This window comes from Siniperca chuatsi, linkage group LG20 (assembly GCF_020085105.1).
Source record: "Siniperca chuatsi isolate FFG_IHB_CAS linkage group LG20, ASM2008510v1, whole genome shotgun sequence".
Taxonomy (NCBI): Eukaryota; Metazoa; Chordata; class Actinopteri; order Centrarchiformes; family Sinipercidae; genus Siniperca; species Siniperca chuatsi.
This window is the reverse complement of record NC_058061.1, coordinates 25,397,579-25,416,559: the sequence shown is the minus strand read 5'-3', so window position 1 is coordinate 25,416,559 and position 18,981 is coordinate 25,397,579. Positions and strand designations below refer to the sequence as shown.

The 18,981-nt window shown below is 39.4% G+C and overlaps 1 protein-coding gene and 2 long non-coding RNA genes across 3 annotated transcripts; 1 reads left to right on the top strand and 2 right to left on the bottom strand.

Moving 5' to 3' along the window:
• Positions 1–1,778: 1,778 nt before the first annotated feature.
• On the bottom strand, positions 1,779–11,215 carry dcxr (dicarbonyl/L-xylulose reductase). The gene is made up of 9 exons (XM_044178339.1): positions 11,074–11,215; positions 10,773–10,849; positions 8,781–8,878; positions 8,151–8,305; positions 7,945–7,987; positions 7,555–7,654; positions 6,670–6,734; positions 6,075–6,192; positions 1,779–2,022 (listed from the first exon to the last, which is right to left on the bottom strand). Exons 2-9 carry the CDS (start codon positions 10,822–10,824, stop codon positions 1,919–1,921), a joined length of 735 nt encoding a protein of 244 aa, XP_044034274.1. The 5' UTR covers positions 10,825–10,849; positions 11,074–11,215; the 3' UTR covers positions 1,779–1,918.
• LOC122867494 lies at positions 3,886–5,462 on the bottom strand. Its single transcript, XR_006375934.1, has 2 exons — positions 4,610–5,462; positions 3,886–4,169 (listed from the first exon to the last, which is right to left on the bottom strand). It is a non-coding gene; the product is annotated as an uncharacterized LOC122867494 (long non-coding RNA).
• Positions 11,216–11,583: 368 nt separating the features above from the next.
• On the top strand, positions 11,584–17,614 carry LOC122867495. The gene is made up of 3 exons (XR_006375935.1): positions 11,584–13,862; positions 13,973–14,053; positions 17,576–17,614. It is a non-coding gene; the product is annotated as an uncharacterized LOC122867495 (long non-coding RNA).
• The last annotated feature ends 1,367 nt before the right edge of the window (positions 17,615–18,981 follow it).

Below are 18,981 nucleotides of genomic sequence, written 5' to 3'. Positions count from 1 at the left end.
ACTTAATTGATAACTCCAGAATATAATCACTAGCTGCAGCCCTACACAGGTCTTAGCAAAAACAGATGTTTTTTCAATAACAAAATCAGTCTTAAACAACCTGTAATTATTGCACTGAGGGTTATTACACCTCATAATTATTATACCACATCATGCCAGTCCTGAACATCCATATCTTTGAGTGTAAGGTTAACCTGAGATTTAATGTATCCTCGATTGATATCTTTAGCCTGGTTTCAGACCTCTGAATCACTGCCCAGTGCCCACATCTCTGATTTGTTCAGTGATTTTCTCCCTCTTCATCTGTACGCATTCCTATCCCATTACTGCATGCTACTAACTCGACATCTTCTCTCTCCCGTAGTTTTGTGCTTTCTCGTTTCTCTCCTCTCTCCTTCTGTCGCTTTCAGCAGGTAGAGCTGCAGAATCTGGATCTATGATTGTGGGCCTCCTACTGGCCCCATGTTCCTGCTCAACACCCACTGTTACAATTATTAGGGCCCGAGCACTATTGTTTTTGTAGAGATTATTATTATTATTATTATTATCATTATTATTATTATTTTTATTAGGGCCCAAGCACGAAAGTGAGGACTTCTACATGTCAGTATTGAGTTATAGTCATAGCGCCATCTACTGGCAAAAGGAAGCAAGCCACATGTGACAAACATACAAACTACTACTATTTACATTGTGTGGTCTGCACTTGATATACAGCAACATCTGTTGATGTGTCGAATGGGGTCGCCATGGCAGAAGCGTGATGCCATGCCTAACAGGAAGTGGGAATAACTCAGCAATGTTTCAACTGATCAGCCTCAAACTTCATTTCTGTCATTGATGGACCACTCTCAGTGACACTTTAAGACATTCAGGAGTCATTACGCCACTTACTAGCAACAGGAAGCAAGCCACATGTGACAAACATCATAGATCTACATGAAATTTACATTGTGTGGTCTGCACTTGATATACAGCAACATCATGTGTGATTAGTGCGTGTTCTCCACCGCCACATAGTGGACGCAGGAAGTGATATAAAACTCCTTCGCGCAGTGCCTGATGGTTGTAGACATTCAGAGCAGTGTCAGCCGGCCTCTGGTCACAAAACCACGGCTGTCAATAGACCTGCTCTATAGGAAAAGTGCAGTGAGATAACTTCTGAATTGGCGCTATATAAATAAAATTTAATTGATTCAAATTAAACGAAAGAAGTGAAACAAAATTGCAATTCAATCTGATTATCAGGATATCTCCATGAGCATACCATAAATACAATCATATGACTGATCACTGTCATACAGTTTCTGTAGCAAGTTACAGATAACAAGGTAACCTGAGTCTGCAGCTTTGTTTATCAGAGCAAACACTGCCCTCCCAGCTTGTTTGACTTGTTATGTAATTGCTTTATCAAAACGGCCATTATATGTAAATGTTACGCCAAAATACTCACAGTCATAGACAAAATCCCGTCAAAGTAAACCACAATTAAATTCTGGAATTTTCCATGACCAAAATGGCTACTTTTGTTTTACTAGTATTAACAGTTAAGTCCCATGTTTTGCAATAATAATATAAAATTCTTCTGGTGTCTCAGCCATTATAATTGTATCATCTGCATAAAGCAGTACATATAATGTTAAATAAACCTCTACATCATCTTTACAATTGCATAATTACATCTGTAATTACCAATAATACAAAAAATAATTTACATAAATAGCAAAGAAACATGCTCCAATATTAAATAAGCATAAATAACAGAGGAAAGTAAGAGGTTGGTTGTGCAGTGGTTGAGTTTATTTGCTGAATAAAACTGACCTTTATTTGTATAATGAAGTGAGGTAATAACACAGTAAGTATTTGTTCTTTTTCCTCTGAGTAGATGGGCAGTGTCCTGAGAGGAGGCTGGTGTTGGTCAGCAGGCCAGGAAGCCTCCGTCCACCAGCAGAGTGACTCCATTAGTCATGTTGCTCTTATCACTCAGCAGGAATAAAATACTGTTCACCACGTCCTCCACCTCTGCACATAGACACACAGGGAGCTCAGTTAACACTTAAAAAAGTTTTTAAAAAATGAATTAAGTGCAAGTGTGTGTATACAATGCATAATTGCAGCAATGGAGACATTTATTTTATACCCATGCTGATAATAAGATTAGATTTTGATGTGATTGCACTCTTTGGCTGCATCTAGGGATCCTGATGGTCGCTGAAAACTATGAACAGAATTGGTGACAAGGCACAGTCTTGGTGGAGTCCATATGGCGTTTAATTAGTCTCAAAACCCCCGCACATAAAAACCAGGTGCGTGCATGTGATACGAGATGATACAGAACAGTAACCGAGAGCGGAAAACCATCCTCGCGAGGGAGCATTTCTGCTCCGGGTGCTCAAATGCAGTCCCGCGAGCACGGGGCTGTGACGAGCGCAAGCTCAACCCTCCCTCATCATATTTCATGGCTCACCTGATCAATTTTCTTTGTTCTTCGTTATCAACATGTTGTTTAAACGCACTGAGCAATAATATACAACACATCTTGTTTCTAACGACCATTACAGTTCATGAACACACCGAAGTCGGAAGAACGACCATCCGAGTAGCAAGTGAATGCACCATTGGCCTGTTGGCTCGGCTGGCAGCGGCGGTCGATCGACTCGAGTGTGATTTAATCGGTCCTCGCTCCTGCATTCAGTGCCGTTCCTGCACTATGTTAGCCTACTGCATAACACGATTTTATCAGTGTTTGCACCTTGCAGACAAATAAACGACAAAATGCTGGTGAAGTCGAACGGTTTGTTTGTCCATTAAGTAACAGTGTCTTCCTCCGACTCCAGTCGTTCTTTTTCCTGAGACAATAGAGACATGACATGGTAGCAGGCCGCTCTAATGCTATTCATGGAATATAAAGTTTTTTCGTCATGTATTCCAGGCAACAGGGGGTGAGTACTGATACAAAATAATGTTTTGGGGTGTAGTGTAAAACATAACATTTTTGCTAAGCTGTATATATTATATATATAATATATTTTCTAAGTAATGAGCCCATGCTTGTATGTAGGTAGTCTACATAAGCCAAACAGATGTTACAGAAATTTGATTGCATCATTTGTTGTAATTCCTGTGCAAGCAGCCGCCGCCGTCCCGTGAGAGAACGGCTCATTCGGTCTTGTTCACTGACTGTAGGCAGCGTGAGCAGTACCCTACGATAACGCCGAGTGGGAAAAGTCGAGGATTCATGAGCAGTCGGACGTTCAACTGGCTGACCCAGTAAATAACGGACACTAAAAAAAGTTGTTCAAAAAGATTTGTTTGTTCATTTTCGCCCATCACTAGTCATGGGCGAAAAAGCACAGATCTCACTGTACGTTAGTCTTGTTGGTCTGCAACCACACTCTTAAAACCTACCTTGCTAGTAACACCAAGAAAGTGAGAATATCAGATATACACGTTTGTGCAAACTGAATGCTATGAGTTGTGGTTCCTAGCTGATACCCCCTCCAAGCAAGGATATATTACCTGAGGACGGCTGACTGATGCCCTATGACATAGGTATAAGTCGAGTCTCTCCAATCTACCAACGCAAATCAATACCTCTAGCAACCAGCCAAAGGCAAATCAATAGCTATAATAACAGATCAAATACAATTCAATGCCTTCAGCAACTAATCAAATTCAATCCAGTACTTCCATCTCAATACTTTGACAACAACTCAGTGATTAATCAATACTATTAGCAACAATCCTAATATTATCCAACAATATTAGCAACAAATCATATAGTTGACCATATTTAGCTGGACGCTCAACAACAGTATGGATAAAAAAAAGCTACTTTTGAACTCGGCTCAGAACAGGATGAAAGAAAAGGCATGAGACTGGAGGCATCATTCCATTAGTTTTTTTTATTGGCCAAAAACCTGTACAAAATCAAAGGCTGTGTCTGCCTAACACTGTAAAGGACAAAGGATGGGTCAACTTTGCAGCTATTTGTAACTACAATACATTGGTTACCGGCTAAATGATGGACACACTTGTACTGAAACATGTTTACAAAAGACAGTTGTAAATGCTGAGTGTTTGTTGCAGAGGAGTGTTGAAGGATGTTGAGATAAGAGGATCTGCAGGGGTCAGCTGCACAGCCAGGGAGAAGGATGACCACAGCATCACTACAGGAGACATGTGAGGGAAAAGAGGGATTTTAATTCAACAGCTCAGATCATACATCACTACACTGCTGGAGCATCTACACAGGAACATTTAGACATGTATAGCACCAATTCCTCCTGACTCACAGTATGCACTTACCTGGGCCGGGGAGGGGGCTTCTTAGCTAATCAACTTCACAGTGATAACTTGTAGACTAACTTCTACAATCTGCCTCTGTTTTTTTATTTCAATCTGTGCAGCAGCTGCATCTGCAAGTGTTTAAGTTATGAAGCACTGCATACCAAGGCTAATGTTAGCTACATAGGCTAGCGTACTTAGCCTTTTCATCCTGGGAAATTAATATATATGGCTCTCAAGCTATATGCTATATATTTAATAAACACATGAGTTGGCACCTCTGCCAAATGTGCATTTAGAGGGAAAAACCAACCAGACTCACCTACAACAGCAGGATCTGTGCGCGGCCATGACCAGATGTAATCCTTGAATGCAGACGTGACAGTAGGCAAGACAAGCGGCCCCCGCTAGTCAATCAGAAGAAAGTTGAGTCCCCGCCTCCAAAGTCTTAAAAGTCAACTTAACGAGTGAGCGTAGACTGTGGAAACAAGCGTTGGGCAGTTGCGAGTGCCTAGAGAGAGTTTTGCTCGTGTGCACGCGGAGCAGAAATGCTCCCCTACGAGGATGCTTTTCTGCTTGTGGATATTGTTTTGCGCACTCGTATCACATGCATGTGTGTTTGTTTTGAGACTAAATAAATGGCATAAGTCCAACACTGACCAAGAATGTGCTAAACTTCATTGCAGAGAATGTGAACACAGGTCTTGCTCCAGTTAAAAAGGTCATAATAAACCCTATCCAAGTCCACAAAACACATGTACACTGGATGGGCAGGCAAGGGTGCAGAGCTGCTCTATTGTTCCACAACCAGGATGGAATCCACATCACTGAATCTGAATCAACCATCAGCCTCCTTTTCAGCACCGTGGTATGAACTCTCTGAGGAGGCTGAGCAGTGGGAACAGTGTTGCCAACTCTTTTCCAATCAAAGTAGCTAGCATTAGCCCCAAAAGTCACTAAAAGTCACCAAATGATGTCATATACTCATTTGCATGTTGATGACGTCATCACACATTCATTTGCATAACGCTTAGTGCAAACTCACATCGTGTATTTGAAGTAAAAAAGTAAAAAATAAATTAAAAAATCTACAAAGGGAGGGAGGAGGGAGAAGATTAAACAAACAATTTATATATTTATACGATCAAATGAAGTATTTACATATTTACAACCTGTAGTAACATCTTAATCCAGAGAGAAAGAGTGGGAGAGAAGCACAAACAACCTATTTACATATTTACAAGCTATGATCCAGAGATCTGGAGAGAAAGAGTGAAGCTTGATGAGCCAGCATGCATGGGAATGAATTACAATATATTTGAATATATTTCTCACCTTTTCCCTGATGGTCTGAATAAGTTGCTAAATTTGTTGCTAGTCGCTTTTTAGAAATAAAGTCGCTAAGAGGGTCTGAAAAGTCACTAAATCTAGTGACAAAGTCGCCAAGTTGGCAACACTAAGTGGGAGCACATCCTCCATGTGTCTTTTGTAAAGAGGATGACAACCTAAACTTCAAGTAGTTCCTAATTTTTGGAAATGCTTATTTGCTCTCATTATAAGAGTGTGATGATGTCTGTGTGTTAAGTACAGAGCTGGAACCAGGACGTGGTTGGTCCAGCTTAGCATAAAGACTGGAAGCAGGAGTAAACAGTTAGCCTGGCTCTGTCCAAAGTTCAAAAATACACATATCTGTTTGTTTAATAGGTAGGTGTATTTTTGAACTTTGGACAGAGCCAGTACTTGGTAATGAAGTCAATAGTATGTATATACAGCCTTCAGTGTCTGACCTGCGAAGCGGCCTAAGGGTATGCGGGAAGTCATGATCTTGGCTTTTTTGGGGTCACTCCAGCCCAGGCGACCCATCTCAGTCATCACCACTGTGGGGTTCACACTATTCACACGAATCTAATCAGAACACAACACTGGCACTTCAGTTAAAACAATTCCAACATTCAATCAGTGAGAGCACCATTTAGATCCATTCTTTGTGCTTAAACATTTCATTTGTTTAAATGTACTTGAACAGCAGAGACAAATTAAAAAGGATTTAATTGTGCTTTATTAATAGTCTTCATTAATACTCTAATACTTTATAAAAGCGACAGTATGTAAATTTTGCTGAACTGCAGCCACTGTGCCTACTAGTGATAATTTGGGGATTATGCTAAATGCTGAACTACTGTTTAGCTGTTTAAAACACTAAGCCACTTTAACAGCAGCACACGTGCAGGAGAGTCATAAAGTTAGAGAACTGACTCTATAAGTGTCTTTTATACAGCAATATTTACCTAAAGTTTGCTAACATTGGCCACAATAAGCAACTGGTCATACCATCATATCTAATGAGCCAAAATATGGTCCAAATTATAAGCGTGAGGGTACCTGGTGGGGTCCGAGCTCCAGAGCCATCACTTTAGTCAGCATGTCCAGTGCTCCTTTAGTGGCACCTGAACAATGACAGGAACACAAAGACTGAAGGACAGAAACAACAGAAACTTGACTGTCACCAGGGCTGCAGTGTGAAAACCTGGGCCCTGTTCATTTTTAGTATCAGTGCTGCCCCTTCCCCTTTCAATACAAATGTACAAATAACTGAACCAACAGCTAAACACATGGTGCATGGTCATGCACCCAAGCTGTGATTGGACAGTTGATTGTTTTTCATTTTGGCATGGACAATGCATCTCCATCTCCCCTCCTCATGAATGACAGTGCTTTGTATTTATTATTGGCAGGTCTATGCTGCTCTCTGCTGGGCAACAATGAAATGCAATTTACCTCTTCACTTTGTTTTCTGTGTTGTAATTTGATTTTAATGTGACATGGAGAATTCATGTCTGCAACTGAGTTATCACATCATAATGTTTCTTTGGCTTGTCTTCTAATAAGCTTTTAACCAGGAAGTATTGTACTGTATATCAGTATACAGTATATCAGGGGTTTGAGGGAGGCACAATGCAAATACCACCTAGAATTTTTTTTTTTTAAATAATAGAATTGTAATTGTAGTGTTAATATTAATAAATTAATAATAATAGGAATGACAGCTATAGGAATAATAATGTCAGTATTAGTAACAGAGCCAATAACAACAACTGTAGCAGCAGTTGTCGAGCAGGAACACAGGGGCAGCAGGTGACCCACAACCACAGATCCAGTCTCTGCAGCTCTGGAGGCAGAAATACCTGCTGAAAGCAACAGAAGGAGAGAGGAGAGAAAGGAGAAAGCACAAAACTACAGTTTCAGTCCGTGACAATGATTACTCACAGTAGACTGTGTGGTCTCTGAGGGCACACTGCGAGGCCTGGCTGGACACGTTGACAATGGAGCCTCCTGATCCTCTGGCCTTCATACCACGAGCCACTATCTGACCACAGAGACAGAGCTCTCTTTGATTCAACAGAAGCAGTTTGATGAAGCAGTTTTGTTGTACATACTTTCCCTGACACCAAAACCTGAGGTTACCATTAATGTTTAGATCAGCAAAACATCAGCTACTGCCAAACTGCATCAAAGTTACTGGAAATATCTGGACATCATCTACATTTGGCCAGCTTCCAACAAAAAGAAAAAGACCAAAGAACAAAAAGGAGCCATAGATGCAGGACATGCAGGTGTAGTGATGTGGATGTGTCTTTTAAAGAACCATTATTGTACCTGGGAGACATGCAGTACAGCTTTCACATTCACATTGAATGACCTGGAGATGAAAGACACCTTAGAATATAATAAACATGACAGATTGCCACATGATGAAACTGTAAAGTCTGACTTATACGTTCTACATTGGACTGTATTCTATGACTATTTGCTGCTGCAGCTTCCTAGTTGGAAATCATGAAAGTATCTTGTATTTGTCTTACTGGTCAAACTGGTCGGCGGTGACCTCCAGAAACGGTTGCAGGATGGCACAGGCAGCGTTATTCACCAGCAGATCGATGGGGCCAATGTCCTGCAGGGTTGCCTCCGTGGCCGCCCAGTCCGCCAGGTCCACACACACCGGGTTGATGGACGCACACTGTGAGAGGAAGACAACACCAGACATTTTCGGTGCAGATAACAGAAGAACAAGGAGAAGGGGAAAAACAGTAATGTCTAAAGTTTATATTAAAGGATGGATAGACAACCAGTATTCTATAATGAACACAGTATGTAGTAAAACAGAATTATATCCTGTTAGTACATTACAGTACATTTCTTGTTTTATTGACTTTGTGTATATTGACTCACAAAACAGTATACTATGAAAATCTGTATGAAGTACATATTGTTACTACTAGTATTTAGCATGGACACAGCTCCAGTGTTTATCACTAGTGAGAAATGTCCTCACAGGAAGTAAAAGAATATGTTTCTCTGGAAACTGCAACAGATGGAGTGGGAGCACAGGACAGGTAAAATGGGGGGGGCGGTCATAGGTCAGGGACAAGGGCCCCTCAGATGGGTGACGGGGTGTGTGTGTGTGTGTGTGTGTGTGTGTGTGTGGGGTGTACCTCCTGCACCAGACTGTTCAGGTCGGCATTCGTGCGCGTGACTGCTGTGACCTTTGCCCCGCAGCGAGCCAGAGCCAGAGCTGTGGCCCTGCCAATCCCTGAGACACCAAACATCCATAAACACAAAAACTTACAGAATGGAGCTGCTGCTGCGACATCAGAGCTGACATACACACTCACGCACACATTCCACACATGTCTCAGGCTTTGCCACTCTGCAGTCCATCAATAAAGCTTTTTTTAATTCCATTTTCTCACTATGTTGGAACTGACAAGACTTCTTGAGGATACATGCAAATTCATCAAATGCCTTGATCAGTCTTCTGAAGTTCACGTTATTTCATCACAGTTTTAACATTTTTGATCCACATTCATTTCACAGCTTTTATCAGTTCATTTTAAAAGTCCCAGTAGCATTTATAAGCCGTATACAAACATTTAATAAATGGTTTATAACGGACTACTAACTACTAATGTAGTTGTAAGTCAGTAAGGATATTTTTAAGTGTTAATTAATGTACCGTATTTGTCAACAATTCTATAATTTTAAAATTATTACTGTGTTTTACTATATTGTCATTCATTATCTGTTTATACAGCAGCCTCCACTTATAGGTGCCCACAGGAGGAGTTATAATTGTTGACAAATACATTAATAAACACTTACATGTTATAAACCATTTATTAAATGTTTATATACTGCTTATAAATGCTAGTTAAAGTGTTGCCCTGTTACCCAACTCTTCCATGTGTGAAATTCACCATGAACAAGTCATGAGATTTTTTTGATAAATTCTGTATGATTAAAACATCGTGATAAGTAATAAAATGGTTTTGTTTCTATTTAAATCCCCACAATTATAATTAAATCATAATTAGAGTTTTGCCGCATCTTTTTCAGACCAAAGTGTGTCTGTATCACCAAATATCACACACTATTGAATTAGATTAAATTAAAGTGTTTAAAGTTGACATGTAATGCCTGGTTATAATCATAATCTGGTTTATGTATTTATTGATCAGATAGTTCCTGATTTAAATTTGTATTTTATTCTTCTATTTATTACTTCTTGTATAGCTGCTTGTGTTTAGACATATTTCACATTTGACAACTTTGGATGTTTCTGTTGAATTAAATAAGGGGTTTTGTAGAAAAACTTATATATATATATATATATATATATATATATATAACTTATGTATATTTCTTAAAAGGTATCAAAAAAAAATTGTATCAGTACTGAAACTCATTGACATTACTATCAATAAAATACACACAATATCAAGCCCTAATCATGATTGCACTTATAAAAGTACTTATAAAGCCATCACTCAATTTTTCAATTTATCCCTCTTGCTTTCAGGTCACCACATATATTTTTACAGTTTTGTTGTGACTTCCTCTCTTCAGATGACTCATACTGGTTGATTCTCTTCTCTACGGTGTAGTTTTTAACTTCTTGAATCCCACATTATATCCTTTCTCCCAAACCTCAGGAAGCTTTCAATTCAGAATAAAACATTTCACCATATTGATTCAGTATATGGTAAAGCTTCAATGAAGCTGTATTAGACACTTACAGCTGGACACTTTATTGTGTTTCATGAATCCTGTATGTTCAAGTCTGTGTGTGTTCTATATATCACCTGGCTGCAGACAAATGTCTCTTTTGGGGACAATAAAGTTAAAGTTAGATTTGAATCATATAATATAAAATAAACTGAATATATATTTAAACAGTTTAATTAATAAATAAAATATTAAAACACTACTATGACTCAGACATTTAAATGACTTAGTGTTTCTTAAAGGTTTGGATGGCGATGGGAGAATTTTGACCCATGACCTCAGTTTTTCTCAAGTCCTGGTCACAGCCCCTGTGTCTGTCTTGCAGGGCTTAAGTGGTGGATGTGATTTTTAAAGCAGCCTGACTGTGTCAGTGTACGCACTGAAAACGTCCTGTGTGTATTCGTGTTAAATGTCGTCTTTACCTTTGCCTGCTCCGGTGACCAGAGCTCGTTTGCCCGCAAATGAAATCTCCATGCTCGGTCTGGTCAGCCGAGATCAGCTGCAGATTCATAAGCGAAAAGACAGATGTAGTAACAGACTGATAGGACGCGATCATGTGACTCGGCCATGTCTATCGTCAAGACTGATCGAGCTAAACTCAGCTGCAACTTCCTGATCTTTCTTCTAACTCTGCCACACATCTCCTCCATTTCATCCAAATACCAATCGTTTATATCTTGTTTTTTATGGTTCTAATAACAGCGTGGAAGTAGGCCTCCTTACCAGCTGTGCAGCAGACAGAGCGCTCGGTCCGGGCTGCAGGAAGCGGAACCTCTATGTTCCGCTGGGCTCGAAGATTAAACTTACACGAAAGGCACGGTTCAAAACATGTTTATCGTCCAGGTCAGTTCTGCACAGTCACTGTGAACAGGAAACCACGAACAGCTGTCTGTGTATGTTAAAGGGTCAGTTCACCTAAATAACGCTAAAACATTTTCTCACTCATTTAGTGGTAGGCTATCCATGCAGTTTTGGTTTATTTGTCCAGGTTTTCGCACATCTCTCTAAATTGGAGGTGAATGGAATTTTGTTTCTGCTGCATCATTGAAAAATTACATTTGAAAATATTTTCTCTCCAAATGTCCGGATCTAGTTCGACCTCACCAGGCCGTCACCACGGTGTTGAGCTTGAATGATGCCGTTCTTCTACCTGTCCTCCAGACCTTGGATGCGTTTCAGTAGTAGTTCCACTTCCTCTCATTTTTTAAATTTATTTAGTTATAAGAATGTACAAACAATCAGTCATACCAGTTCATTTAACAAAAAAAGAAAAATAATAGCTACATCAGAAAGCGATATAATAATTAAAAAAAACCTTAAGATTAATTTTGGTGACATATTTAGTTACAGTTACATATTTAAGAGACTCAAAATAACATTTCAATTAGAAACCTAAAGATGGGGGTTGAATTAAGAAATTTAGCTACATGAATATGAAATTTCCCTAATAAAATAAAAAAAGTTAACAATAGTGCATACATCATTGGCCTACATTCAAAATAAGTGAAAAATAGGCGAAATAGCATTAATCATTGAATTTGCATTATTTTTTGCTATTACACACTGTTCATATATTCCATTTTCATATTTGACATTCTTTCATTTAACACATAAATGCAACTGCTAGAGGGCAGCTGTACTGCTTGAGAGACATGACGACCGGCAACACAAGACACTCTCACTTGGTGGCAATAATGTTCCGCCTGGCTGCAATTCGCCATTAAAAAGAAGAAGAAAGACTCTTAGCCACAGTACTACTAACCGAACTGCTGCAATCAGAGCAGAGAGCAGAACTGAGCAGTTCACACCACAGCTGAAGTTATTTGGTCTATCTTGTAAGTAGCTGTGTTTTGTCTTGTCATGTATTCATTATGTATCTACATTATTTGTTATTATGTGCAGGAACCGTGCCATTTTTAGCGGTTAGCAGTGTACAGTAAGCTATAGTGTGGCTAACTTAACATGCTACCTAGAAAGCACATGTGCTGGCATAATATTCATGCACATTTCACAGCAGCAGACGGTGTGTATTCAAGTTGCATCTGTTTCTGTATTTCCTAAAACTAGTGCAGTTGCCGTTCAAAACGTGCCTGTTAGCATTAGCTGCTAATACTCAATACTGCACTTCCTTGGGTCCTCAGCGGACAAATGGAAATCAAACGACATACAGAAAGAAAGATAGAGATTCCTTAAGTTATAGTATGATGATATGTTTTAAATTTACATTTGTTGATTCGAATTTCACTTGTGTTCACAGACCTGACATACTTGAATTGAGAGCTCCAAACTTTTGTCTGCAGAGAACTTTCTTGGGTCCTATGAACTTAACTCCCCTTGGGGTTTTTTTATTTTTATCTTTTTCATTTGTTTATCATGTTTTAATATGTTGAGTTGTTTAAAATGTTTCCTGAAATTTTTGTAATACATTCTTTGTATTTAATTTGTTTGGATGGATTGACATTTATTATCAGAACATGTTATATTTGAATAAAAAAAATCCTTTAGCCATTATTTTGATGTCTGTTAGACGTATATATGTAATCGTTCAATAGCTGTCTAATTGATGGCTAGCTATACTTGGGTTATGGTTAGATGTCTACTAAACTTTCACTGACAGTCCAAATTTAGCTGTATTTTAGCCTAGTCGGAGGATAGACGGCAATTAGACGAATGTTAGACAATTCCCTCCGTAGCCCAGTTGGTAGCTATAGCATTTGTTACCGTTCCCATTCGCTGCACAAGGGAATGTGTTCAGTGCACATTCAGCAGAGCAGGTGGTGCCAGGTATAATGCCGTGGGGCTCTCAGCCACCACACCAGACTTCATGGTCTCGGGTGTATGGAAGGCAGCAGGGTGCAGAATTTGCAGCCTCTGGTAATGGTGTAAAACATCCACCACAGCGTCAACAAGGGTACCAGCCACGCTGTTATCCTATGGGGGCACCCCAGAAGAAGCATCCCCCAAGGATTCAGGACCTCAGCAGAATATCACAGCTGGGAAAAGGGTGTTTCAGACCCTTACGTTCTAGCTACTGTGGCAAATGGTCCAGTTTCAGCTGCATCCCCCTCCCTTGTTCAGGGTCCATATGACTGTGATTAAGACCAGGCTGAAGAGATTTTAACCGTCCTGCAGAAGGAGGCGATCAAGAGATTAGGCTCCAGCTAACAGCTTGCTGGGATTTACTCCACATATTTTCTCGTTCCGAAAAAATATGGTGCCCTGCGTCCCATCTTAGTTAAGATGACTAAACACTTTCATAAAGGTGCTGCCTTTCAAGATGTTGACCACCAGACATATCTTGGAGTCCATAGAGAAAGGGGAGTGGTTCACTTCCCTAGATCTAGAAGACGCATACTTTCATGTACCCATCTGCCCAGACCACAGACCGTTTCTGCGGTTTGCTTTCCAGGGGCAGGCCTATCGGCCTCTTCTTCCTCTCAGCTGCTGGACAAAGAAGGGATGGCTTGGAGTCCTCCGGTCCCTAGTGACTCTGATTGTACTAGTTATCCAAGGTAAAGACTGTGGTGATGGTCTGAGTGAAGTCAAAATAAATCATAAATTATAACTATAACTATGAATCCATGAGTCCATATGATGACCATCACCATGTCTTGTCACTCAGAATTTCCTGAGGTGTTCCAAGCAAAAGGAGGGGGCATGTTCACCCAGATGCTCTTATAGACGGCAAGCCGAGCCTCTTGAGGTCAGCCTTTTTTTTCTTTAGAAAAAAAATCCACAAATGTGTACCATGATCCACAAATATCTCAATATTCACTAATGTCAGTTTTTTATCTGTGTTGTGTAAAGTTGTAACCACAAAAATACAAAGCAATTTGCAAATATGCATTATTTACTCTATAAACACATACTTTAAGACAAAGAGAGACAAACTTAGGAATACCCCCTGATACCACATGGAGATATCAGAAAAGCAAACGTAGGTTTAAGAAGGTAAAACTAATGACTACAAATTGTGTGTTGAGAACCTACAGTAAACAGTGACTTAGACTGAGGGAGAATTTCTGTAAAACTGAAGTGCAATGGGAACACTCGCACACTTAACTTGCTTGTGGTCCAAGGTAACGGTCCAGCCTTACAGGGAAGAGAGTGGATCAAGAAGTTAAAACTGGATTGGTCTTTTGTAAACAGAGTAGCACCTGAGAGTGTGGAGGAGTTGTGTGATAGATACCCGGAGGTGTTTCAGCCCAGACTAGGGAAGGGGACAGGGATCAAAGCCACACTCTATGTGGTACCAGGGGCTATTCATAAGTTTTGCAAACCATGCTCTGTGTCTTATGCACTTAGGGAGGCAGTAGAAGCCCGGCTAAGCAAAATGGAGCACTTAAATGAATAAAACCAAAAGTTAACAGAAGAGGAGTTATACATAAAAATCTAAACAAAAACGCTGAAATAGCACAACAAAATAGGAGAATTAAATGTGGACTCTTAAACATCAGATCTCTGTCATCTAAAGCTGTTCTAGTGAACGATTTAATATCAGAGTATCATATTGACTTATTTTGTCTTATTGAAACCTGGCTGGGTCATGAAGAATATGTTAGCCTAAATGAATCCACTCCGCCCAGTCATATTAATACTCACATTCCTCGAGGCACCGGCTGAGGAGGTGGAGTTGCAGCCATCTTACACTCAAGCCTATTAATCAGCCCTAAACCTAAACTAAATTCTAACTCATTCGAAAGCCTTGTTCTTAGTATTTCACACCCAACCTGGAGAACACAACAGCCAATTCTATTTGTTATAGTGTACCGCGCTCCTGGTCCTTATTCTCAATTTTTATCTGAATTCTCAGAGTTTTTATCAAGTTTAGTCCTTAAAACAGATAAAGTAATTATTGTAGGTGATTTCCTCCTCAATCCTTCATTATCGGACCATTATTTAATAACTTTTGACCTGCTATTACTGGACTACACGCCATTAGGCAAAAACTCTTCCTCTAGATGTCTATCTGATATTGCTGTGGCTAGATTCAAGGAAGCGATCCCTGCATTATATTCAACACCATGTCTCTATATAACAGACAACTGCTATGCAAATCGCAGCCCCTGCCAAACTTTCCATCTAGTTGATAGTGCTGCAGGCTCACTGCGAACGACACTCGATTCTATCACTCCTCTAAAAAAGAGGTAGCTCCATGGTATAACCCCCAAACTCTCAAATTAAAGAAAACATCACGAAAACTTGAAAGGAAATGGCGTTCCAACAACCTGGAAGAATCTCGTTTAGTCTGGCAAGATAGTCTTAAAACATATAGGAAAGCCCTCCGTAATGCCAGAGCAGCTTACTACTCTTCATTAATAGAGGAAAATAAAAACAACCCCAGGTTTCTTTTCAGCACTGTAGCCAGGCAGAGACATGACAGAGAGTCATAGCTCTATTGAGCCATGTATTCCTATAGCCCTCAGTAGTAACAACTTCATGAGTTTCCTTCTTAACTATTAGAGAAAAAATTCATCAAGTCCTGCCTTCAACTGGTACAGACTTATCTTCAAACACCGGAACCTTAGAAACAACTGTAAAACCTGATCTATATTTTGACCTCTTTGCTCCTATCAATCTTCTTCAACTAACTTTGACTATTAATTAATTTAAGCCGTCAACCAGTCTCTTAGACCCCATTCCAACTAGGCTGCTTAAAGACGTTTTACCATTAGTTAGCACTTCTTTACTGGATATGATCAATCTGTCTTTATTAACAGGCTATCCCACAGTCTTTTAAAGTAGCTGTAATTAAACCACTTTTTAAAAACCCCACTCTTGATCCAGTGGTTTTAGACAACTACTATACCTATATCTAACCTTCCCTGTCTCTCTAAGATCCTTGAGAAAGCAGTCACCAGTCAGTTGTGTGACTTTCTAAATAACAGTAGTTTATTTGAGGATTTTCAGTCAGGATTTAGAGTGCATCATAGCACAGAGACAGCACTGGTGGAAATTACAAATGACCTTTTAATTGCATCAGACAATGGACTTGTCTCTGTACTTGTCTTGTTAGATCTTAGTGCTGCGTTCAACACCATTGATCATCACATTCCATTACAGAGACTACAACATATAATTGGCATTAAAGGAGCTGCACTAAGCTGGTTTAAATCCTATCTATCAGATCGATCTCAGTTTGTACATGTTAACGGTGAGTTCTCCGTGCACGCCAAAGTTAGTCACAGATTTCCACAAGGTTCTGTGCTTGGACCGATTCTATTCACTTTACACTGCCAAACCTAACCAGTGATGACATCTAACACTCCATAAACTTTCATTGTTATGCGGATGATACCCAATAATATCTATCGATCAAGCCAGAACTAACCAGTTAGCTAAACTTCAAGCAGTAACTATATCTAGAGTAACTATATCTAACGATATAGTTACTCTAGATGGCATTGCCCTGGCCTACAGCACCACCGTAAGGAATCTTGGAATTATCTTTGATCAGGATTTATCCTTTAACTCCCACATGAAACAAACTTCAAGGACTGCCTTCTTTCACCTACGCAACGTTGCAAAAATCCTCTCTGTAAAATCCAGAATAGAATTTAAAATCCTCTCTCTCTCCCTCTCTCTCAAAACCTAACACGGCAACGGCGGACCCACCATTGAGTCTGGTTCTGTCCAAGGTTTCTGCATGTTAAAAGGAAGTTTTTTCTAGCCACTGTCGCCAAATGCTTGCTCATGGTGGGATTTGTTGGGTCTCTGTAATTAATATTATAAAGAGTATGGTCTAGACCTGCTCTATATTGGCGCTATATAAATAAAATTGAATTAAATTCTCCTCACCTACAAAGCTCTTAATGGTCAGGCACCATCGTATTCTAAAGATGTCATAATACCTTATTACCCGACTAGAACACTGCGCTCCGAGGATGCAGGGTTACTTGTGATTCCTAGAGTCTCCAAAAGTAGATTGGGAGCCAGAGCCTTCAGTTATCAAGCTCCTCTCCTATGGAATCAGATCCCAGTTTGGGTTCGGGAGGCAGACACCATCTCCACATTTAAGAGTAGGCTTAAGACTTTCCTCTTTGATAAAGCTTATAGTTAGGGCTGGCTCAGGTGAGCCCTGAACCATCCCTTAGTTATGCTGCTATAGGCCTAGACTGCTGGCCGACTTCCCATAATGCACCTCTTTCCTCTCTCCCTCTCCATCTGTATGCATTTTTATCCCATTATTGCATGTTACTAACTCTCCTTCTGTCGCTTTCAGCAGGTATTTCTGCCTCCGGAGCTGCAGAGACTGGATCTGTGGTTGTGGGCCACTTGCTGCTCCTGTGTTCCTGCTCGACAACTGCTACTACAGTTGTTGTCATTGGCTCTGTTACTAATACTGACATTATTTTTACTATAGCTGTCATACCTATCATTAATTTATTAATATTAACACTACAATTACATTTCTACTATTTTAAAAATTCTAGGTGGTATTTGCATTGTGCCTCCCTCTCTCTCACTCCCAACTCCCTTTCCCAAAACCTCTCTCCCACCCGCATACAGAGATTTACCTAGTAATGATAGGCTTAATCAGCAGTGTGTGAACTTGTTTGGAAAGGGCTTGAATGTAACGGATGTTAATGTATATGTAAAGGTCCCGCACTCCAGCTTTAACAAACAAACAAAAACAACTTTTTTGGTCAAACTTAGTGTTAGTTTGGATAATTGTTACTTCATGTTATTTAGTAAAAATTTTCATGATACTGATGAAGATTATGACTTGAGGCACCCAGTTTGTATTCAGGCCAAATACAATTTATTTATTTTCATCATTTTTAAATTATCCCCTTTTCATATTCCTGGTGAAATGCTACAAATAAAAACTTCAACTTTGTATCACCATTGTAAGAACTAAATTCAGGGGGGCAGACTTGATAGAAATGTATGCCTCATTTTATGCAAAGCTTACAGGTCAAACAATACTAATGATAAATAAACTTAATGCCGTCTTTGAGATTAATCTAAAAAAATGAAAACTTTGCTTTTGACTCCCCATATTTAAATCTAAAAGATATTGATATGTGGTTTCCTGTTTAAAAAAAAGAAAGGTTAAGCTGTTATGATCATAGACTTCAAATGATAAATGTAAATAAAATTATTTCTTTGAGCTGGCATCACAACATTTGCGTAGCTAACGATGGCTAGCGTACACAGCTGTACAGTACATAGTGTTGGCAAGCTTGCCAATACAGGGCACAACCTCAAGTGTCAAATTTCATTTGAAGTTCTGTAAAAAAGATTGTGTATCCAAGTAATGCCATTTGAGATAATATTTTTGTTGGGATTTACAATGGTTAAAGGGGCACCAAATTGTGTAGGCACAATCAATTAATTATGGCTATCAGAATTATCAAAGATAATCATAAATAATAACTTTAGTTAATAAAGTTCCTCAGGGAACCACTCTCCTTAAACAAGAGTAATGATAGCCAATCAATTGATTGAGTCTCAAATAATATACTCAACTATCAATTTGGAACTGATTAATAATTAAATTAATAACTATAACCAAAATTACTAGCTACTAGGTTGAAGGATTTGGAGTTCAACATAGAAGCTGTTGACAAATTATTCGATCTTGTGCAACATTAAAACCAGCATTATATGCAAGTATTTATTAAAAGA

Coding starts and splice junctions, on each gene's coding strand:
- dcxr (XM_044178339.1), bottom strand. CDS start 10,824: ATGGAGATTTCATTTGCGGGCAAACGAGCTCTGGTCACCGGAGCAGGC. Junction 8,306..8,780: donor TGAACAGTCTGGTGCAGGAG/GTACACCCCACA, acceptor TTCCTCTCACAG/TGTGCGTCCATCAACCCGGT. Junction 2,023..6,074: donor ACCCTTAGGCCGCTTCGCAG/GTCAGACACTGA, acceptor GTCTATGTGCAG/AGGTGGAGGACGTGGTGAAC.